General features: G+C 43.2%; 1 protein-coding gene across 1 annotated transcript in view; it reads left to right on the top strand.

The window, feature by feature from the left end:
- The window catches only part of MANBA (mannosidase beta), an 88,299-nt gene that overhangs the window by 44,667 nt on the left and 19,067 nt on the right, over window positions 1–24,565 (top strand). The window contains exons 8-12 of the mRNA XM_004594295.4: window positions 8,946–9,097; window positions 10,696–10,813; window positions 13,194–13,280; window positions 18,829–18,996; window positions 23,952–24,170. Coding sequence (XP_004594352.2) covers window positions 8,946–9,097; window positions 10,696–10,813; window positions 13,194–13,280; window positions 18,829–18,996; window positions 23,952–24,170 — 744 coding nt within the window. The remainder of the gene's footprint in view (window positions 1–8,945; window positions 9,098–10,695; window positions 10,814–13,193; window positions 13,281–18,828; window positions 18,997–23,951; window positions 24,171–24,565) is intronic.

Consider the following 24,565-nt stretch of genomic DNA (forward strand, 5'->3'; position numbering starts at 1 on the left):
GGTCCCAATTGTTTATTTTGGTCTTGATTTCTACTGCATCTGGAGTCTTTTTTAGGAAGTGAGGGCCTACCCGTAAGTGTTGCAGTGTGTTTCCAACATTTTCTTCCAAAAGTTTGAAGGTTTCTGGATGTAGGTTTAGATCTGTTATCCATTTAGATCTGATCTTAGTGTATGGTGAGAGATGTGGATCTATTTTTTTGTTTCTGCAGGCTATCAACCAGTTGTCCCAACAGCATTTATTGAAGAGACCTTCCCATTTGCCTGGGTTGTCGTTTGTCTTTTTGTCAAAGATTATTTGGCTGTATCTGTGTGGGTTTCCTTCTGGCGTTTCTATTCTGCTCCATTGATCTTCCTCTCTATCTTTGTGCCAGTACCACGCTGTTTTGATAACCACTGCCCTATAGTATGTCCAGAGGTCCGGAACTGTGATTCCCCCTGCTAACTTCCTGTTCTTCAGGATAGTTCTAGCTATCCGTGGTTTTTTGTGCTTCCAGATGAACCTTTGGATCATTGTTTCCAGTTCCATGAAGAATGTTTTGGGCGATTTGATTGGGATTGCGTTGAATGTATATATTGCTTTTGGCAGTATAGACATTTTAATGATATTGATTTTACCTATCCAGGAGCATGGGATGTTACTCCATCTTTTGAGGTCTTGTTCAATTTCTTTCCTAAGCAGTTTGTAGTTTTCTTCAAATAAGTCTTCTACATTTTTGGTTAGATTTATTCCCAGATATTTCATACTTTTCTCTGTTATTTTGAATGGTATCTTGCTGGTTAAGTCTTTTTCCATCTTGGGGCTGTTCGCATACACTATGGCTGTTGATTTGCAGTTCTTTGTGGCCAAATGGGCCAAACTGGAAACCATAATGCTAAGGGAAATGAGCCAATCCCAAAAGGTTAAATACCACATGTTTGCCTTAATTTAAGATGATATGATGTTATGTATAACATGTTATGTTTTGAATGTTATATGTTGTGTATAAACTAAAATTGAAGTATAGGTGAGGTGGTCACAGAAGGTGGCTGGGAACCCGCATTTACTTTTAACATATTGGTTACTCATTACTATGTCAATTAATTCCATAATGATGTAAATTTTTGCTGATGGTATGTTGGAGCTTTCAATTGACTGGGATGATACTCTGCTGACTCTGTCATCAGACCAGAGAGGGTATACCTAAGAAGCCGTTGAACTTGACGGGACAATAAGATGCTGGACTCTATGTTTGGTATACGCTTGCAATGGGGAAATCTCAACTGAACTTGAGCTGTGGTTATGCAGCAAGGTGGAGGAATCCACCATGGTGGGAGGGTTTGGGGAGGGGTGGGGAGAACCCAAGTATCTATGTAACTGTGTCACATAATACAATGTAATTACTGAAGTTAAATAATAAATAATTTTAAAAAATGCAAAGAAAAAAAAAAGGGGAAGTGTGCAGAAATTTTGGTGAAGTCTGTTTACTGGACAAAAAAAAAAAATGCAAGGAAATGGTCATTTGCATTAAAAAATCAAAAATTTTGAAGAAGACTATCAGGAGAAAAACTCATCCTGGCTTTCCACTGCCCAGAGCGATACAATGGCAGTGCCGAATGCCCCGAGATCCAGGCTAAAGTGATGGTCAAATCATGTCTGTGGTTTCTATCAAGCAGCCTTAGAAGAGGAGAGTTTGCAAGTAGAATTGCTTGATCTCTTGCAGCATTTTGGGTTAGTTTGAATGAATTTCTAAGACACAAAGTCACAGGTATTGAGGCCTTGCGTGGCCTTTAACGTGACGTGTGGTTATATGAATCTTAGCCTATTCCATGCCCCTTTTTTGGGCACTTTTTGTCATGATCATACAAAGTTTAAGGAAGGAGAATGTTCACTGTCTGATTTCATTCCTGGCTATTACCACTGTTCATTTCCTATCATTGTTACTACTGAAGATAACGTTGGCCTATGGGAGAGGAGGTGTTGTAAAGTGACCCTGTCTAGTCTGGGTGCAGCACATGTACATCTGGCCACTGCACGTGCTGTTGCTACAGGCATGAATCTCTGCCTCTGGTTGTGCTGTCTGCAAGCTGTAAGAACTAAGGGAACCTCTCTGGTATCATCTTGGTCCGTCCTGTCTGAGAGGAGCTGTTCAAAAGGACTGAGAGCTGGCTGTGTCTGGATGTAGCAGTGCTTTCTGAGCACAGAGAAATGGAGTGTCTGGTAGTCTCTAAAAATGCATGGTAGTAGGAAGGAAGGGCCTTAGAATGTATAACTTCTGCTAATTTTAGACATACTAGTCGCTTTTAAAAGAAACTCAATGAAAGCCTTTTAAGTGTGTGATTACAAATAGTTGAGAAACAGCACACTGTGAATAGAAAAATCGGTTATCTCATCACCTGTTTGGTTTTCCAGAGAGCGATTTGCACAGTGTGGGATTTACTTCTCAGTCACGTTCCTCTGAGCTCTCTAGTTAAGCTGTCCCTAACTCTTGTCAAAAAAAAAAAAAAAAACAACCCATATTCAGGTGTCCTGTATGTTTATGTTAATCCTTCTATTTAAAAAATGGTCTGCAGCAGAGGATACCCACCGGCATGCATATGGCATAGGTGGGGGACAGACCAGGCTGAACCTGTTCACATCACCCGCTGGTGAATCTGAGCACCAGAATAGTGGGTTTGGTTGCAGCACAAACCAGTGCACATTACGAAATGCTAAGGTGGGGTGAGCAGTACCAGATGTGGCTGCAGCGCCCAAACAACACACGTGAGAACGGGAGGGGGGGGAGAGGGGAGGGGCAGAGCCGGAAGGGGAATGTGGGCTCCCCTGCTGGACAACCACTCCCACTGGAGAGCATGAGTTGGCATGGGGGCAGACCAGACCAGGCAGGGATACAACACCTGTGGGCCTCATGTGAGCTAGAGTGGGGAAGGGCCAGATTGGGCTGACTGTTCCAACTGGTGCAAGCAATAATTAGAGTGGGTGAGGGTTGGTTGGGCTTTGCTACAGCATTAGTTGGCAGAGGCTGGCACTAGGGGCTAATTCTGTCAAGTTTAACTGCAGAACCACCTGGAGAGTGCATAATCCAGGAGTGGGAGTGGCCTAGTAGGGAGATAGTGGGCACCTCCCTCATGGATAACCATTCCCACTGGAGAGCATGAAAACCAGGATAGGGGCAGGGGTGGCTAGACAGAAGAGCACCCACCAGTATGTGTGTGGGCTGGATAGTAGGGTTGGTTGGGTTGAACTAGGCTTCAATGCCCATTGACCTGTACGAGAACTAAATGGGAAGTGGGACAGACTGAACAAGCCTGCGGTACATAGTGGCATGCATGGGAACCAGGGCTGGGGGCTGGCCTGGTGGGGGTTATGGGCAGTTGCCCCAACTAGGCTGCAGCTCCCACTGGTTTGTGTGAGGACCAAGTATGAAGTGGACAGGATTGAGCTGGACTGCAACACCCATCGGTTCACGTGGAAGACAGGGCTGGAAACAGAACTGACCCAGCAATTGCAACAACCAGCATGTGCATAAGCTGATTGGGGCGACAGACTGTGCTGGACCCTGTACTGGCAAGCACACACAAGAGTCAGGTTTGGGATCACCTCAGGCGAAGTTTCCTTGGAGATCCCTGCAACTGACCTGCTGATCTCAGAACCCCAACCATGAAGAGACTATGTCAGCCAGTGGATTTTGAATAGATTTCATCTTGCTTGGAACGGTGAGATTAGCAGCAATTCAGACCCGTTGAACTATCAAAACTGCTTGAGCAGAACCCTCGGAGCATGCCTCGCATCAGGGACCTGGGATGGGTGGGAGGCTGGGTGGGGCTTTTCCCTTTGTTTCTCCCGTGACCCCAGGTACAGGGAAAAAAAGTGATTTTAAAAAAAAAAAGGTCTTCTCTAGTGAGGAGCTAATAGAGCCTTCAACAATAGAAAAATTGGGAAGTCAAAGCATTTTACATTTAAACTGTTTGGCTAACACTTATTTTGGGTTCTTAATCATCTCCCCACACCCACTTTTAGACAGTAAGTTTGCTTTTTTTTTTTAAAGATTTATTTATTTTATTGCAAAGTCAGATATACAGAGAGGAGGAGAGACAGAGAGGAAGATCTTCCATCCGATGTTTCACTCCCCAAGTGAGCACAATGGCCAGTGCTGTGCCGATCTGAAGCCGGGAACCAGGAACCTCTTCCAGGTCTCCCACGCGGGTGCAGGGTCCAAAGGCATTGGGCCTTCCTGGACTGCTTTCCCAGGCCACAAGCAGGGAGCTGGATGGGAAGTGGAGCTGCCAGGATTAGAACCGGCGCGCATATGGGATCCTGGGGCTTGTTCAAGGCGAGGACTTTAGCTGCTAGGCCTCGCAGCCAGGCCACACTGCTGGGCCCAACAGTAAGTTTGCTTTTTTGGGCTGTTTAGAAATTCTGCTAGCCTAGAGGAAGGCAGATCTTTGTTATTCAAGCTCTTAACAAGCAAACCTCTCTGTGAGAGCCTCATTTTCCCTGAAGTAAAACATCTATTGCAGAAGGCAGCTTTGATTTCACTTCCCAAGGCTGCCAGAGGACACAGACGGTGGACTGCCACTTGTCCTAGACTCAGCTTTCCACCTGTCCAGCACTTGCCGAAGGAAGGGGGCTGGCAGTGACAGCTTTATCTCTGAGCCGTTGGTAAGTGGACTCGGGTTATTTTGACTCCACATCAAATTGTTACTGTGGAATTGGGAGATAGGGAATTGTGTTTTCCTAAGGAAATTTACCTAGAAAAGGAAAATGTATTTTGAAAAGTGCTGTGTTTTAGGCTTAACATTGTGTGACATATTGATAGATACTACATAGGTAAGTTCTCTTTTTCCCTGTGTTTGTTGTTATTTTCCATGATACAGTTTTGTAGTACAGGAATTCTTCCTTTCCCCTCTCCTTCCTATGAAAGTTTTCCACTCCCACCATTTCTGCCGTATTATCACAGCAGTAGAGTCCTCTGCTAACAGTCACAAGTTTAGGTAAGTTCTGTGTGCTACATTAGTGATTCTCAATTTTTTAGGGGGACTCAACCACTTCACGCTCACAAAAATAATTGAGATCCTTAACATGGCTTGTGTTTATGTGCATTTTAGGCATTTAAACTGCAATAATTTTATTTTAAATCACTACAATAAACCAGTGACATGTTTATATACATGACTTATTTTACGAGCAACAAATATATTTCCAAAATAAGAAATTTTGGGAGAGCAGTGATATTTTATGTGCTTATATATTTCTTGAATGTTTTAAATCAAGATTGTTGGCTTCTGATATGCATTCTCATTAAGTCAGTTTGTAATATATGAGGAAAGTCTCATCTCAGAAATAGATTTGGAAAAGGGAAGAACACTTAGTGGTTTTCCAGACAGTTGTGAATATTCTTTGGTGCTATGCTACAACTTAGTAAGGGGTAGTGTTTTTTTTTTTGTTGTTGTTTTTTAATTTCATAGGCAGAATTACAGGGAAAGGGGTGAGAGACAGGGACTTTCCATCCACTGGTTTACCCTCCAAGTGGCTGGACAGGCTAGAAGTCTGGAACTCATTTGGGTCTCCCACATGGGTATGGGTGGCAGGGGCCTGAGACTTGGACCATCTTCCACGGCTTTTCCTGGCACGTTAGTAGGGAGCTGTATCAGAAGTGGAACAGTTAGGATTGCAACTGGCATCCAGATGAGCTACACGTGGTAGCTTATGCTGTTACACCACAGTGCCTGCTGCAGGGATAGTCTTAAAGATAAGTGCAGGGCCTGGCATGGTAGCCTAGCAGCTAAAGTCCTCACTTTGCATGCGCCAGGATCCCATATGGGCACCAGTTCTAATCCTGGCAGCCCCGCTACCCATCCAGCCAGCTCCCTGCTTGTGGCCTGTGAAAGCAGTGGAGGACAGCCCAAAGCCTTGGGACCCTGCACCCACGTGGGAGACCCAGAGGGGGCTCTGGGCTCCTGGCTTCAGATCAGTGCAGCTCCAGTCGTTGTGGCTACTTGGGGAGTGAATCATTGGATGGAAGATCTTCCTCTCTGTCTCTCCTTCTCTCTAAATAAAAATAAATCTTAAAAAAAAAAGATGTGTGATAAATGAAGTTTGACTTTTAAAGAGTTTATCACACCTAAATTTAAATTGAAAATTCCCTTCTTTGTACTGGGGATGATTTGTTTGCAAGCGACACTACAACATATATGGAACCATAAATAGTATTCTAACATGCTCCATTGCATAAGGCATCATAAGTTACACCATTAGTTAGTGAAGCTGAAGAGAATGTAGCTTTTGTCATAATTTCATGTCTTGTGTATTGCCTTACCCGGTTTCTTTGGAGTACATCCTTCCATGATTTGCCAGACTTGTAGCTTGCATTTCATGTTCTCAGCATTTCTAGCTGCTAAAAGTATATATGTTAATGATATAAATCCTGCAATCATTAAATTAGGGAAGAGTATTTTATAAATACATTTGTATTGAGTAGGAGATTCTAGGATGAGTTTTAATTAAAATTAAAAGTATTACTATCAAAATAACCAGCAATTCCTAGTCATTTTGTACTTATGTATATGTTGCAAGGAAACTACGGTGATCAAAGTAAGAATTTATTTAACAGTAATTATGTTGTAGAGATTAAAGAGGGAATAACAAAGGCAGCTTAAAAGAGCAGAGTTAGAGAATGGAGAACAGAGTTGATCTCTGAAAAGCCATTTTCTGAAAGTCTTAAAGCAGAGCAAACTAGAATGCAGCAGCACACTTCCTGTTGCTGCCTGTCATGATTTCATTACTCATCATGTGGCCTCTGGAAGATTCTACCAGCACTCAAGAGAGTGGGAGGGAGAAAGGCAAAGAACATTTTAGCCTTATTGCCACAGTCATTTGATTCCAGGAACCCTGAACGGTACCCACAATTCTCTAGCATCCCTGGGTCACACTTAAAGAACCCATGTTCTGCAAGTTGGAACCCACCCTCAAGGTGGTTTGGAAGTGGCCTCTGGAAGTACCCATACTTCCATGTCCTGTTCATCTCCCTCCAGGCCATATTTCAGTGTCTCCTTGTGAAGTTAATTCTGACATCTTTTGTGATTGGCATTTCAACTGCTAGGCTGAGCACTCGTGTTGTAGAATTGCTTCAGGAGTTTTAAAAGCCTGGATGGTTTGCCTCTGGAGAATGTGATTCACTTGTGGAGAGCCGTGGATTGTGGAGGAAAGGTTTGTCATTGGGAAGAGGCTGTGGCTTGTCAGTTGCGCAGCGCACGTAGGCAGGATGGAGAAAGTTGTGTGGTGGGTTCCTGAGCTGACACTAACATGGGGTGGAGTATGTCTTTGGAGTGAAGCGCGGTATATCCTCTGCTTGTGGGTCGTCTGGCTCTAATATATACACTGTGATGTCTATGATGTCTTACCCATCTCAATGCCATTTGCCCTGTCAAGCAAAATGAATGAAATTTTAGTTGTTCCAGGGGGGTAATGAGACTTTCTTTAAACTTTTTAAAAATTGTTTTCCACAGTGCATTTCTGTAGGTATAAGGATTCATCTCTTCCTCTCCCCATTTCCCCTCCTATTTTTTCCTTGTATTATCACAATAATATAGTCCCTTAGTACAAACTGCAAGTTTGACTTTGTAACATTTAAATGTATCATGACATGAAAATTACAGGCAAAGGTAGCAAGCTTAAGAGCATATTTTAGAAGTATATTTAAGAGTTTCACTGGGAGTCTTACCTTTGTGCGGTAGTAGAGATGTAAATTTCATAGTATCTTCTATTGAGGTCTCCCTTATACATTTCATGCATATTAATCTATATTTACATGCATAATATATATTGTACTTGTGTATTCATTGCCTTAGATCAGAGAGAACACAATATTTGTCTTTTGGGGACTGGCTTCTTCATTAAGGATAATGGTTTCCAGCTGGGACCATTTTGTTGCAAATGGCAAGATTTAATCCCTTTTTATGACTAAGTAGTATTCCTTCAAGTAAATGTACCCCAGTTTCCATATCCATTCTTCTGTTGACTAGCATCTAAGTTAATTCTATGTCTTTGCTATTGTGAATTGTGCTGCTATAAATATAGGGTTGCAGCTCACTTTCTTGAAGGTAGTTTTTCTTTTGTAATTGAAGTGTATAATTCTGGTTCAAGGATAATCTCTACAGGTCATTCATTCTTTGATCCAGTTTATTGCTGTCAGAAAGGAATTTTGATCAGAAGGGCAGAGCCTGTCTATGGAGGATCTAACATCTCATGTGTAATTCTGGAAAAAACTGGCTAGGCCATGTCAGGGATGATGGCTCCGCTCCCTCTCTGGTGGCTGGTGACGTCAGGGTGTGCGCCCCCTCTTCTTCCTGTTAATGCAGCATGGCCCCTTCCAGCCAGAAGAACAGACTCTTGCAAACGTTGGGTTTGATGTGATAGCTTATTCAGCTTAAAAGGTCCATTAAATAAAGCAGTTTTATAGTAATGTGCCATGATGATTGGAAAGTTGCTAAGTGATGAAATATGTTTTGCCATATGTCTTTGGTTTTGAGAGGCACACTTTAACACTTAAATATAAACACCATTTATGAGAATGGGTTTTGAAATCAAGCACATAGCAATTTAACAGATGATTTTTTTTCTGTTTTTGTGAAATAGCTTCAGTTTCTGTGTTAACTCTGAAATGCCATCTTCAAATGTGCTTTTTTATTTGCATGATATAATTGCAATTGCCTATTTCAGGCTAAAGACTAGAATATTACTTATTCTTTGTGGTTTCTATATTTTTCCTTTAAAAGTTAAGTAGCAAACTCCAAATGTCTTTCATATAACTTTTTCCTAACTGTGCATTTTCACCATGAAGTGCTTCCTAGAAAATCGTGAAAATGAATGTTAAGCTCTGTTAGTTTCAAAACGCACTTTGTTTTCAAAATTTTAATTTTCCTTATGTTTCCCACTTGATGTTAGTATTTAATTCTGTTAATCACAGGTTTACTTTAGGACAGTAGAACTTGTAGAAGAACCCATAAAAGGATCTCCTGGCTTGAGTTTCTACTTCAAAATTAATGGAGTTCCTATATTTCTGAAAGGCTCAAACTGGATCCCAGCAGATTCATTCCAGGATCGAGTAACTTCTGATATGTAAGTCATTACCTTTTTTTTTGTGTGTGAAATTAAACAGCCATACAGTGTTTAATAGTAATTACTTTTCACTTCCTTTCGTTCCAAGGAACTGAGAGGCCGTGTATGATTTCAGGATGATGGAAAGTTTAGAATGAACAAGATTCTTAGAACATACTTGTGTTTTCCAGTCTACACTGACTGACACTGGTGAATCCATCCCTTAAAAAGTTAGTTAAATTATTTGAGAGGCACCAAGGGAGTCAGGGGAAAAAGGGAGATTGCTCCTCTCTGACTATTTGTTGGTTCACTGCACAAGTGTTGTTGACTGCCAGGTTGGAGTGAGGCTGAGCACTCAGTCTAGGCCTCTCAACTGGTGACAGAGCCTAAGTCCTCAAGCGATCAGCCCTGGCTTCCACTCTCTGCAGCAATAAGAAACTGTAGTTTGGAGCCAGAGGCAGGTTTCAAACGTAGGCACTCATGTGGCCTTGAGTGTCTTAACTGTGAGGCTTAACTCTGACCTCCAATTTTTAGAAAACTGTTATTTGTTTACTCTGGAGGTATATGTAAATGTTGCATTCAATTTTGCCTAAATTGTTCCTAGGGAAAAATTATTAAATTTGGCACTTCTCAGGGTTTTTTTTTTTTTTTGAAGATGATTTAAATATTTTTGAGTATGGTTCCAAAAAATGGGAACCCATGGTGATTTTTTATTTCACATATTTATATTTTATTGTGCTTTTTCAGTAACAATAGAACTGAAGTAGATGTTAGGTGGCCGGGGGACATGAAGAGATGGAGCTGAAAGAACACAAAGTAGGAGATAGTATAGATGAGCAAGTCTAGAGAGCTCACGGGCACCATGATAGCTACAAAGCACTCCTCTGTACTGCAGCCGGGATTCCTGCTAAATGAATTGGTTTTGGTTACTCTTGTTATATAAACCAAACAAATGGGGCCCGGCGGCATGGCCTAGCAGCTAAAGTCCTCACCTTGAACTCCCCGGGATCCCATATGGGCGCCAGTTCTAATCTCAGCAGCTCCACTTCCCATCCAGCTCCCTGCTTGTGGCCTGGGAAAGCATCTGAGTACGGCCCAAAGCCTTGGGACTCTGCACCCACGTGGGAGACCTGGAAGAGGTTCCTGGTTCCCGGCTTCGGATCAGTGTAGCAGCGGCCGTTGCGCTCACTTGGGGTGCAGGGTTCCAAGTCTTTGGGCTATTTTCCCAGCTCACTAACAGGAAGCTGGATCACAAGTGGAACAGGGTAGATTAACCTCATGTGCCACAGGATCAGCCCCCACAATATGTTTTTTGTTTGTTTGCTTGTTTTTAAAGATTGATTGATTTATTTGAAAGATGGAGTTAAACAGATAGGGAGAAACAGAATGTTGCCTGGTTCACTCACCAAATGGCCACACAGGTTGGGGCTGAACCAGACCAAGCCAGCAGCCCAAAACTCTGGGTCTCACACATGGGTGAGGGACCCAAACACTTGGTCCATCTTCTCCTCTTTCCCAGGAACATCAGCTGGGAACTGATCCTCACATTGTTTTCTAAATCTTTCATGTCATTTTCCAAAATGTCCAGATCAGCAATTGTTTAAAATTTTCTTCTACAGGTTACGACTCCTTTTGCAGTCTGTTGTGGATGCAAACATGAATACTCTTCGTGTTTGGGGAGGAGGGATTTATGAGCAGGATGAATTCTATGAACTCTGTGATGAACTAGGAATAATGGTGAGTCTCTGGCAGCCATCCTCTATATTGGCAAGTCATTATCGTACCCTCAGTTTGACCGTCAGTGTCTGAGCGGGTGATACTCCCTCTCTCTGAGTCAAGGTTGTTGTTCCATTTTATACTAAAGTGAAAAATGACATTGTATTAATCCAGAATTATACTTGATAGAGAACATAAGAGTACTTGTTAATTTTAGCTGATCAGGATTCTATATTAGTTATATCTAAGCATATACCCATGTTATACTTAGAATATATATATATATATATATACTGTCTTAGAATTCTCTTTGTGATAATGGTATGTAGGCACACATTACAAATAAAATACAATAGTTAAAAGGCTTAACATTAAGGAGCTGTGACAAAACCTAAGAAAATCAATAAAATTAATTGGAAAAAAGTATGGTTAATATTGTTATTAGATGCTTTGAACATGTTTTACAGTACTGGGAATTAGGTAAAAGAAATCCATCAGAAATATATTCCTTTATGTTTCTTATTACAACTGCAAGATATGTGGTAGCACACCACAGAAAGGAGGAATTATGAAAACGACAATAAGGCTCGTGGTTATCATAATGCGGATGATACATTCCAATATTCATGGAGGGTCAGGCAAGGCTCTAAGTGGTCTATGTATATTATTTTACTTTGGTGCTCAAAGAGTGAAGTAGTTTCTATTGTCCTCTATCTTTGGTTACATATAAGACAGCTGGCACACAAGGAGGTTAAATACTTTGGCATTGCACACAGAGCCTGTGTGTGGTGGATTCAAGAGTCCCACACAAGGTATAGGTGGTGCAGTAGTTAAAGCTTGGGATGTCCACATCCCATATTAGAGTGTCTGGGCTCAAATCTCAGGTCCATTTTTGATCCAGCTTCCTGCTAATGTGCACCCGGGAGCCAGCAGGTGATGACTAAGGTGATAGGGTCCTTACCATCCACGTAGGAGTCTCAGATTGAGTTCCAAGCTCTCGGCTCAGGCCTTGCCCAGTCCTTACTGATCTAGGCATGTGGGGCATGATTCAGTGGATGGAAGATCTTTTTGTCTGTGTTTTTTTCAATACAGATAGGTTGGTAAGTAGGTAGGTAGGAAGATAGGTAGAGTGAGTGAGTCAGTGAGTCAGTCTCACTCTGACATGTTGTTTTGGGACTTGCTGTAAATCACTGCAGTGCAGCCTATCCAGGAGGGGAGTTACATGGGCTCATTTACTAAAATATGTATGCATTGATCCTTTTGATTTACTGTTACTTCCTTTATAAATCAAGTGTGATTCTTAACTGTATGCTATCAAATCCCTGGTAAAAATTAGAATGAATAGAAGTAAGGAGGGACTGAGGGAATTGTCTTTTCATTTTCCTTAGCACACTCACTGTTTGCTTTTTAAAAATATTTTCATGTAATTTTACTTATTTTAAAAGCAAAGACATGTGGAAAGATACAGAGATGGAGAAAGGGTGTGTGTGGGGGGGGAGAGAGAAATGTTCAATTTGTTGGTTTACTCTTCAAGTACGCACAACAGCTGGAGCTGGGCTAGCTCCAGGACAGGAGATGGGAACTCAGTCTGGCTCTCCCCTCTCAGGATACACATGAGCAGGAATCCTGCCAGGAGCCAGGAGCTTCCCCCAGGTCTCCTATGTGTGTGCAGGGTCCCAAGACTTTGGGCCATCTTCTGCTTTCCCAGCCCATAAGCAGGGAATGGAGCAGCTGGGACACAAAGCACCACCCATTTGGGATCCCAGCACTTGCAAGGTGAGGATTCAGCCATTGAGCCAATGTACCAGGCCCTCCTTTACTTTTTTAAAAAAATATCTTATTATATTACATGTTTGAAATGGCAGAGACAGAGCTCCCATTTGCTGTTTTATTCTGCAAATGACCACTTCAACTTGGGTTGGGCCAAGCTGAAACCAGGAGTCCGGAACTCCATTCTGGTCTCCTATCTGAGTGGCAGAGACCCAGCTGCCTAAGCCATTACTTGACTGCGTCCCAGGGTGCACTTTGGCAGGAAGTGGGACCTGGGAGTGGAGTAAGGACCCAAGATGCTAATATGGGATGCAGTTGTCCCAAGGTGCATCTTAACTGCTACCCAGCCGCTACACAAGTGGGATCCTAATTACTATGCCAAATGCCTGTCCCCTCCCCCTTCTTGCCTATTGAATGTGGTCTCTTCATGGGGTTTGTAACTTTTGTGCAGGTCAGGAAAGTCTGGAGTTCTGTAGTGCCTTTTCTCCATTTCTTTATGCATAATGGTGAAGGTGTTCTTTGGGGTCACTTGATTTTTCATTTGGGAAAGATAATCCACAAAAGTCACAATGAAGACATCTTTTCTATGTAATAAAAGTTATGAACTGCTTTGTTATCTTTGATTTGACAGATATGGCAGGATTTCATGTTTGCCTGTGCCCTTTATCCCACTAATCAGGGCTTCCTGGACTTAGTGAGAGCAGAAGTTGCCTACCAGGTATGTTATTGAAATTCTTAGAAGAGTTTTCCTCTCAGTTCTGCCTTCTGTGGAATCTCATCTCATTTTGTTGTTGTTCTCCGATAAACCCTATGAAAAATTTTGCAGTCCAGTCATTTGCCTCCGTGAGTGATTTCAACCAGTGTCAAGGTCTTAACATCATGTATTTATTGATGACTCCCTGATATGTAAGTGCTTGGGTGAATTGTTTATTCTTGTAGTCAGCGATCTATTGGTGCCCCTGCTGGGAGGCTCAGTAGAACTTCCCAAGCTTTTCATGTCCAAACCAGACTTATGTCAGTCCCCACCAAATGGATTCCTCCTGCAGCTTTGCTTGCCTCAGCCTATAGCAGCGCCACTCTTTGGATTGTTCAGGACAGATGTTTAAAGTGTTTCAAGTCTCATTGTTTGTTTTGCATTGCAGACACACACACACACACACACACACACACACACACACACACGCTTTCCTGTGTTTGTCCAGTGAAAAGGGCTGGAAGTGATGGCTGACCTGGAGACACTGGGTATTCTTACACAGATACTATCTTTCCCATTTAGAGATTTGTCAGAGAAATGTCTGATTCAATGTCTGGGATAAGAAATAGATGATTTTGGAGGATCTTATTTTAAATTTTTTTTATTTTATGCTTGATTTATTTATTAATTTTTAAAAATAATCTTACTTAGCTGATTAGGGTACAAAGGGTCAAGGGCTACAGGAAAGTGGGTTATACCATTGTTTCCACACTTGTGTTTTTTTTTTTCCCTGTATCGGGTCAGGGGGAAAACAAAGGGAAAAGCCCCACCCAGCCTCCCACCCATCCCAGGTCCCCGATGCGAGGCATGCTCCGAGGGTTCTGCTCAAGCAGTTTTGATAGTTCAACAGGACTGAATTGCTGCCAATCTTGCTGTTCCAAGTACGGTGAAATCTCTTCAGAATCCACTGGCTGACATAGTCTCTTCATGGTTGGGGTTCTGAGATCAGCAGGTCAGTTGCAGGGATCTCCAAGGAAACTTCACCTGAGGTGATCCCAGGCCTGATTCTTGTGTGTGCTTGCGAGTTCAGGGTCCAGCACAGTCTGTCGCCCCAATCAGCTTATGCACATGCTGGTTGTTGCAATTGCTGGGTCAGTTCTGTTTCCAGTCCTGTCCTCCACTTGAACTAATGGGTGTTGTAGTCCAGCCCAATCCTGTCCACTTCATACTCGGTCCTCACACAAACCAGTGGGAGCTGCAGCCTAGTTGGGGCAACTGCCCATAACCCCCACCAGGCCAGCCCCCAGCCCTGGTTCCCATGCATGCCACTATGTACCGCAGGCTTGTTCAGTCTGTCCCACTTCCCATTTAGTTCTCGTACAGGTCAATGGGCATTGAAGCCTAGTTCAACCCAACCAACCCTACTATCCAGCCCACACACATACTGGTGGGTGCTCTTCTGTCTAGCTACCCCTGCCCCTATCCTGGTTTTCATGCTCTCCAGTGGGAATGGTTATCCATGAGGGAGGTACCCACTATCTCCCTACTAGGCCACTCCCACTTCTGGATTATGCACTCTCCAGGTGGTTCTGCAGTTAAACTTGACAGAATTAGCCCCTAGTGCCAGCCTCTGCCAACTAATGCTGTGGCAAAGCCCAACCAACCCTCACCCACTCTAATTATTGCTTGCACCAGTTGGAACAGTCAGCCCAATCTGGCCCTTCCCCACTCTAGCTCACATGAGGCCCACAGGTGTTGCATCCCTGCCTGGTCTGGTCTGCCCCCATGCCAACTCATGCTCTCCAGTGGGAGTGGTTGTCCAGCAGGGGAGCCCACATTCCCCTTCCGGCTTTGCCTCCTTCCTGCCAGTTCTCACGTGTGTTGTTTGGGCGCTGCAGCCACATCTGGTACTGCTCACCTCCCCTTGGCATTTCGTAATGTGCACTGGTTTGTGCTGCGACCGAAAGTGGCCTGACCCACACTCTATGCTGGCTCTTGGATTCACCAGTGGTTGATGTGAACGGGTTCAGCCTGGTCTGCCCCCCACCTATGCCATATGTACAATGATGGGTATTTTCTTCTGGCCTGGTCTGAGTTGCTCCATAGCATGGTTCTTGCGATCACCTGTAGAGGCTGTGTTCTGACAGAGGAGTTTCCCAGGCTCCTCCTTCAGAACCTCTCCGTATGCCAGGTCTTGTGCGTACTGGTGGTTCCATGGGCCAGCCCTCCTTTCTGACCTTCAATCCGTTCCAATTCTTAGTGTTAGCTGTTTCACTCCAGCCAAGGCTTGCGCATACCTCGACGCTGCTCACACATGGCTCAGTAGGGGCAGAGATCCAGCCTAGTGTGTCCTACATTTACCCAGGTTCTCCAGAGCACCAGATGGTGCTGGCATCTAGCCCGGCTTTGCGCACCCAGCCCAGGTCCACATTTGTGCCTAGGAAGATTGTGGCATATCCAGACCAGAACGCAGCCCCCACTCCAGCCTCCGCAACCTCCCGTGGAAATCCCAACCCAGCAAGGGTATACTCTCACAGCTCCCCCACAGTCTATTCCCAGCCCTAGATTACGCACATGTCAGTGGGTGCTCTGACCCAGTTGGCTTAGCCCCTCACCTGCCTCAGCATTTCCCTTCGATACTATGCCGTAGTATTCCTGCCTCATGAAGACTGGTTGGGGTATGACAAATGCTCCACCCTGATTTCTTTCTTGTGAGTTGAGGACTGCCTGGCACTGCCCAGTCCGCCCCCTTCCAGTTGCAGCTCGGCTCACCCCACATCCTATTTTAGGATGTAGCTTTGGGTGGTGCTGCCTTGACCTGCCCAGATTGCCATCAGTTCCTTTACCTGTAAATGATGGCAGGTGCCATGGTCACTCCTAGCATAGCCCATTGCCACCCCAGCTTGAGAGCTAACCTGCGGGACTTGTATTTCCACATGGTTCGACCCACACTTCCCCCACAGATTTTACTGCTGGACCAAGTTGTCTCACATGCTGGTTAGTGTCTTGACCCTGCCAAGTGAGAAGAGTCCACTGTTCCACCACCCAGTCAAGTAATGGTACCTAGCTCTGCCAGACAGGCCCCCATCCATAGCTTTGGTGTGACTGGTGTGCCCGTCAGTGATGCTCTATGCTAACAGCCCATTTTAGGATTCCTAATTTAGCTAGTGAATCAGTCTGGCCCAAATAGATCTTATGGACACTCCCCTCCAAACCTTCAGGTTTCAGTCCCCATGCTTGCCCGAAAGTTTCATGACCCTATTACCGCAAATCACCCAGAATTCATCTTTCACCTACACTAAAACTGGCCTTATTCATGGGTGTCCCTAAGCAGCAATTTCATATCCTAAAAACCCCAAGCTCACTGCTGGCAGCCAGCAGGCAGAGCCTGGCACCATTTGGTGCACTGGCCGCACAAAGCCAAGGACTTAGTCACGGGCACTCACCACAGCTGCCACACGGTAGAGAGTTGCAAGCCGCCCCCAACCCCAAGGCCCAGACCCCTCCCAGGCTCGGCCTGCCGCAAGGTTTAGCAGCAGGGCAGAGCTAGGACTTTAATCCAGTTCCCAAGTTCCTCCTCATGGCATACTCACCCTGGGGGAAAGATCTCTCTTGGGCCTGGAGAAAGCCAAGGACTCGGTCACTGCCTTTCGGCAGTGGCTTTGGCCTGAGTCCCCAGCCTTGGATCCGGACTGGCAGGGGCACCCCCCACAGCTGCCACACTGTAGAGAGTTGCAAGCTGCCCCCCACTGGAGGATCTTATTTATTTTTTACTTAATTTCTTTTCTTTGGAGGGAAAGAAGAGGGAATTTTTAAAAATTTAACGCAAAAAGAACAGGTTTCAGGTATTTCAAACATATAATCCTTAGTGATAATCCACTCTTCCTCGGTCTCTCCTTTTTCTTCAAAGGATTTTTTTTTTTTTTTGCGATATCATGCTTTCCATTTTCTTTATAATCACAGGCTGATGTTCCACTACAGGTAGTGTTTAAAAAGTAAAAAGCAGAAAGATCATTGTTCCACAGGAATATATAGACAAGAGCTGTAAACAATAATTAAACCATATGGTGTTAACTTCACTTGCACATTTTAGTTTTTGAATTCTCTGTATATTGGCTACCACAAATCAGAAAACCTATGACATTCATCTTTCTTTTAAAAAATATTTTTATTGGAAAGGTAGATTTACAGAGAGGAGGAGGGAAGGTGAGAGGATGAAAGAGAGATTGATCTTCTGTCCACCAGTTCACTGCCCAAAGGGCTGCAATGAATGGAGCTGAGCCAATCCAAAGTTGGGAGCCAGGTGCTTCTTCCAGGTCCCCCACATGGGTGCAGGGTCCAAAGGCTTTGGACCATCCTCAACTACTTTCTCAGGCCACAAGCAGGAACCTGGGTGGGTTGCGGGGCTGCTGGGATTAGAACCAGCACCCATATGGGATCCCAGCTTATGCAAAGCAAGGACTTTAGCCACTAGTCTATCGTACCTGGCCCAATACTATAAAATTCTACATTAACCTGAAGAATTATTGAAACTTTTTTTCCTTCAGGACTGTTATTTGCACTTTCATCATCATTATCAAACCTACCAATCATGGTTGGTAGCAGTCCTCACTTTACTCACTTTAAGTTTAGAAGTGAAGAATGTCTTTAATATCCTTAAATCATCTCTGTTTTATGTGTTTCTTCACTTTTTGAACACAGATTTAGTGGCCTTTGTCATTGTGATCAACCATTACAGTAAAAGTGGATACCACCAACACATGCTCCAAACCAGTTTCTCTGGATTGTTGACTCACTCTGCCATCTTCCATCATTTTAATGCCTGACTCTCTCAGGGCACTTGTCCCGGTGTGGTAGAAGAAAGGAACATGGTTGAATCACCCAAGATAACAGCAGAACTGAATCTTTTTGCCTTTATGCAAGGCTAGCCCAGGCGAGCCTAATCTGTGGCTCATGTCTTGAGGTTGACAGAGTTTCCATATAAATTCTGTAACCTCCCCCTCTATAGTTGAGCTTCGGTGATTACTCAGGCATACCGTTACATTTATTTCAGGAGCTGTGTTCTCTGTGATCTGAATCTGTTTTCCAGAGATTACATATGCTTTTACTTTTGGAGCATGTCCAAGTCTCACCTGCTTTGTACAGTCTTCTCTTGTTTTCCTTCTAGTTTTTTGACTGCATAGGAGTCACTGAGCCCCATTTGTTTCTTCCTCCAAGACTTCAGCTTGCTTCTGACAAGGAGCTTCTGACAGCTCCTTATAATGAGCTGTCTTCCGCCTTTTCTATTCGTAAGAACACTTCTCTGGCAATTCAGACGATAATGAACTTGATTGTATTTTCTTCATTTTTGCACAGAAGCTAGAAGAGGAACTTTATCTAATTCATGTTTAGGAAACTGATGTTCAGATAAAAAGGAGCTCACAGTTTTCTTAAACCATGTTCCACAGTTAGTCATTTTCTTGTGAGTTTTCGGACATGAAAGAATTTATGTGCAGAAATGCAATGGTTTTTAGTAATTGTAGTTCTCAATTTTTTATGTTAACTTTGGAAATTATGTTTTCTCGAATGTCAGGTCAGGAGACTCAAGTCTCATCCATCCATCATCATATGGAGTGGCAATAATGAAAATGAAGCAGCACTGATGAGGAATTGGTATTCCATAGTACCCAGTGAGCTGGAAACCTACATGAATGACTATGTGACTCTCTATGTGAAAAACATGAGAGAAATTGTCTTCTCAGTGAGTATTGACTTTTATAGCAGTAGAACTGGAGGATGTGTCTTTAAAGTTAGTAAATTTGCGTTAGCATAGTATATTTTCTTGCTCCTTTTTTGGGGCAGTCATAAATGGTGTGTGTTTCTAAAAATTTATTGAAGATGGCTGTTGCAAGTCAGGATGACAGAGTAAGGGGAGGTTGGGGTGGAGAGAGAGTGGGAGAGAGAGTGAGAGCAAGAGAGTGAGAGACAGAGAATGAGAGAGAGAATCTACTGATTGACTTTCCAAATGGCTGCAATAGAACAGATAGAGTTGGGTGAGGTGAGAGTCAGGAACCAGGAATTCCTTCCAGCTCCGTCTCCCATGTGGGTGGCAGGGCCAGAGTACCCCATCCATCCTCCAGTGCCTTCCCAGGCACATGAGCAGCAAGCTGAATTGAAGTATAGTAGTGTTCTTGAACTGCTTCTCCAATACTGCTGTACCACGAGGCCCAAGAAACATTGGGTGTTCTACTCACAGAATGTGACATATGCACTTTAATATTTGTAAAGCACTTATTTTTCATATTTTACTCACAATATTCCTGTTATTTTTGTTTATGATGGATTTAAGAAATTGATATAACTAGTTGAGAGTTTTCATCACATAGCATTGTGATTAAACAGAAATCCTGGCTGAGAAATTGCTCTCTGTCTAATCTTGGGTAAATTACTTTTTGTTTTCCTATTTATAAGATTGGCTTAAAAATAAGGGTTGCGTTTCAGGAATTATTAGGTGGACTAGTGAGATAATGTGTGAAGCCACGTATCACGGACTCTGGCCTTTAAGCCTGGCCATCTTCCTCATCCTTGTGCGTTTCATTTAACCTAGAGACCTTGGCAGATATATACACATTTTCATCTCTAATTTTAACACTGGAAACTTAAAAAGTTAGCTTCTCTGTGCCGTTGTCTCCATTCCCCAAGAGGAAACATGATGCCTCTCTCACAAGGGACCTCTTTACCTTAAAATGAACTGTGATTCAAAATTGGTGCTTGAAAACTTTTGTGAAGATGGACAGTATTAAATACTATCTAACCATTATGATTTCTATCGATGCATAGGGAATTTAAGGGAAGGAATGAACCAATCCACCTACATGCTCACTATAATGATTAATTCCCTATTGCACTTCATGCTTTCTTTTCATATAATGGAATCTCTTGGTTAAATGAGCATTTAAAGACATGACATAGAATAGGTCATCTGTGAGATGTACAACAAGAATCGAGCCTCAAGAGTGAATGAGACATAGGGAGGATGTTTTAGGCATAGACTTATCAGTGATTTTTAAAACTATTTGTTCATTTTTTATTGAAAGGCAGATTTACAGAGAGAGAGACACAGAGGAAGATCTTCTGTCCATTGTGTCACTCCCCACGTGGCCACAATAGTCAGAGCTGAGCTGATTTGAAGCCAGGAGCTTCTTCCAGGTCTCCCATGTGGGTGCAGGATCCCACGGACTTGGGATACCCTCCACTGTTTTCCCAGGCCACAAGCAGGGAGCTGGATGGGAAGTGGAGCAGCCAGAGCATGAACCAGTGCCCATATGGGATTCTTGCAGATGCAAGGCGAGGATTTAATCAATAACCCATAATGTTGCACCCATCAGTGATCTTTTTACAGATTAGTAATACTAACAGATTGTACATCTGATCAAGTTGTTCAGGAATCTATGAAAATAGAAGAAAACAGACAAACCTTGATAGATTTTTTTAATCAAAGCCATTGTAACTATTTTTTAAATGTAAGCTTACGTATGATCTCATCATATTGTAAGATAATTAAGTTCAGCACATTTCTATTGAGTACCCTTTGCCAGGGCAATTCTTACTCCTGATGTTCTGGAGAGACTTTTATCCTTGGGGAACTTACAATCTACCGTCAGAAGAAAGAAACATGGAAATGTGTTCTTCTATAGGACAGAATAAAAGACGTGCTATAAAAATATAGTTCCAGAATGTTGGGGTTCATAGGAAAGAACCATTAACTTTCACCAGACGAATCTGAGTTTTCAAGGAAAAGGTAGCGTTCAAACCAAGCCCTAACAACAGCATAGACTTTTGAGGTAAAACATTGTCCTCTAGTTGTTTTAGGCTCTGACAACGTGTGAGTGTGTGATGTGGATCAGGAATAGCAAGCAGTGCTTGGTGTCTGTAAACAATGGCCTCCTGGATTGAAGCAGGAGAGGCAGAGGTAGAGCAGACTGCTTAGAAACAAATTATAGAATGGCTTTGATCATATGATAGTTATATTTTATTCAAGAAACAATGGGAGCTAACACTGTCCCATAGTCCTAGAAGATAGCAGGTAAAGGATTTGAGAGATGAGCGATTCTTGGTAAGGAAACCAGTTTTCATAACTAATATAATGACCAATACAATAATTTTAAGTTATTGAGAGTGTATTTTGTACCAGGTATTAATATAAAATTATAGCCATATGTTAATATTATATATTAATGTATTGATTATAAAAGTGCCTTGTGTAATTTGCTTATTTAGTGTTTAGGGCTACCCTGAAATGCAGGTCAGATCACCTTTGTTTTGGAGATGATATGGGGGGGTCATAGAGGTCATAGGTGATACAGTACGATGATGTGGGACTGGAAATATGATGGGAAAATTATTGGGACCTAGAGCTGGCACTGTTTACAGTGATTGTGGGAGGCAGGAGAAGGAAAAATTGAAGATGATTTGTACTTGGGGACCATTGATGAAAACTGGAAGCACAGTTAAATAAGTTTGGGAATTTTAAACAGCTGTTCTGCTTTTAAAAAGTTAGATTTGTGGAATTAGCAGGGCAACACAGGAGAGAATATGGAGCTGGCTATGGGTATGTAAGCGTGGATGTGGACACAAAGTCAGGATGGACACAAGAGCTGGGAATCATCAGGACAGCAGCGGGAGGGCAAGTCTTGAGAGAGCATTGATGACAAGGACAGGCTGAAGAGAGCAGTGTCCATCAAAGCACGGAGAAGGTACCTGGGTAAGGAAGACTCAGAATGGTTGGTGGAAACTAGGTGTGACAGGTGAATGAGCAGCCAGCCATGGGTGGAGCTTCACATATAATAAGGGACCAGTGTCATCATTTACGTACCTAGAGCGGGAATAGATGTTCAAGTGAAGTGGAATGATCAGAAATAGAGTGTCATGAGCTGAGGAATGAGTGGGTGAAAAAGAATGTGCTGGACTCACAAGGACCAAAAGGGCTTTCTGTTAGGTTGAGGAAGTCCTGAGATGAGAGAAAAGAGAAAAAAGGATGAGAGAAGAGAGCAGAGAATAGTTTATTGGTAAAATAGAAGATTACAGGAAGAGCACTTGGAAAAAGAATGGAGTAAGGATTTTGTTTTGTCAAGGTAAGAGAGACATGAGGGGAAAATATGAATGGCATTACCAATAAATATGAGACCTAATGGGAAAAAGTTGTTGAAAGTATTTTCTGAAGGTGTATTTCTCAGAGAAGCTTTACTGGCCTTCTACAGTAAGTTTTCTTTTCCCAAAGAGCCCTGTACTTCTTCATCACACTTACCACTTCTTGTCCAGGACCTGATTTCCATACTGATTTACCATCTACTTTTTTTTTTTTAGATTTTTTTAAGTTTATTTTTATTACAAAGTCAGATATACAGAGAGGAGGAGAGACAGATAGGAAGATCTTCCGTCCAATGATTCACCCCCCAAGTGAGCGCAACGGCAAGTGCTGTGCCGATCCGAAGACGGGAGCCATGAACCTGGAACCTCCTCCGGGTCTCCCACTTGGGTGCAGGGTCCCAAAGCTTTGGGCCGTCCTCGACTGCTTTCCCAGGCCACAAGCAGGGAGCTGGATGGGAAGTGGAGCTGCCAGGATTACAACCGGCGCCCATGTGGGATCCAGGCGCATTCAAGGTGAGGACTTCAGCTGCTAGGCCATGCCGCCGGGCCCCATCTACTCTTGTAAGAGGTCAATCTCCGTATCTGCCCCCTTGTGAACCTCCAGGACACAGAAGGGACTGCAGCCTGGCTCACTGCAAATGCCAAAGGGGATTCCATACTTGAATATTTGATGAATTCATAGACATGCATTCTCCCTGTCCTTCTCTTTTCTCTCTTTGTAGTTATGAAAAAAAAAAACCCTGAGACACAAACATTTGACATAGATGCAGTAATGAATCATCTCAGTGAAAGAAGTAGTGACGTATTGAGATGATGAGTGTAAGGGTTTGATTTCTGCCTTTGCACTAGACACCGTGTTGTAAATAGTGTGCTAGCAGCACTGCGATATGGCAGCTCTCCTTGTAAAGACATGGGCTCTTAGCAGCATCGTCTCTGGACCCTCACCTGCAAATGGAGAAAGAGGATGATAATTAAGGCCAAGAAGCTGCTTCCTGGGGACGACTCTTACAGAAATGAGGTGGATGTAAATGGTGGGGGACACTCTGCCATTTCTGCCCATGAGCTGACTTGGGCCTGGGCAGAAATAATAAGGTTTTCTATTTGAATATTGATTCAGTGGCATCTGTTCTCAACTAGGGGTTCGGTAGTAGAGGTGATTTTGCCTCTAGAGACCCTGTGGCATGGAAGACAGCATGTGGGTAGAGGCTAGGAATGCTGCTGAATCAGCTAGAATGCGAAAGACCCTCCCTCAGCCCCCACCAAAAACGATAGTAGGGCCAGCGTTGAGAAACACTGCCTGTGATGGATGAGCATGGAGGCAGGAGGTGAGCAAGATCTCAGCTGCTGCGAGGGGCGAGCCAGGTGTTAACTAGAAAAGAGCATGAAGCACCGATGAAGAGCCGAGAGGTGGTCATGAGTGAATGGGCAATGGAGTACATGATCACATGAATGTTCTATTAGGCACTTGGCCTTGTGAGGACTTGATGGTATATTAAAAGAAGCAAATGATTGGCACTTTATTGACTGAAAATATGGTCTCTAAAATAATTTTATTTCTGACATCAGGGAGACAAGAGTCGTCCATATGTTGTTTCCAGTCCTACAAATGGGGCCAAAACCATCGCGGAAGGATGGCTCTCTGAGGACCCCTATAGCTGGCAGTTTGGGGATGTGCATTTTTATGACTATATCAGTGATTGCTGGAACTGGCGTGTTTTCCCAAAAGCTCGATTTGTGTCTGAGTATGGATACCAGTCCTGGCCTTCCTTCAGTACCTTACAAAAGGTAAGTGCTCTCAGATTTGCCAGTGATTCAGAATGTTATACTATGGGTTCATGTTATTTCTGAACTATAGATCCAAAAGCCAAATTAAGTCTGTGTCTTATTTAACTGAAAGTTTGGGTCGAAGATGGATGAAGAGAATCTTAAAAATGTAATCTTTGAGGGGTTAAACTCTTAGATTCATTATTTTGTGCATCAGAACTTTTCTATATTGCTTTTTAATTTTATCTCTTAAGGAATATTTACCAAAGGAGAGTCTGTGGTTGGTTCAACATAACATAGAATCACACACAAAAATATCCTTATTTGCTACTTTCTGTACACCCTATAACAACATTGCTAGTTGACAGATATTTACACCTGGATATTTCCTTGCAGTAAGAAATCTGAGTGTGATA

This window comes from Ochotona princeps, chromosome 7, assembly GCF_030435755.1.
Source record: "Ochotona princeps isolate mOchPri1 chromosome 7, mOchPri1.hap1, whole genome shotgun sequence".
Classification (NCBI taxonomy): Eukaryota; Metazoa; Chordata; class Mammalia; order Lagomorpha; family Ochotonidae; genus Ochotona; species Ochotona princeps.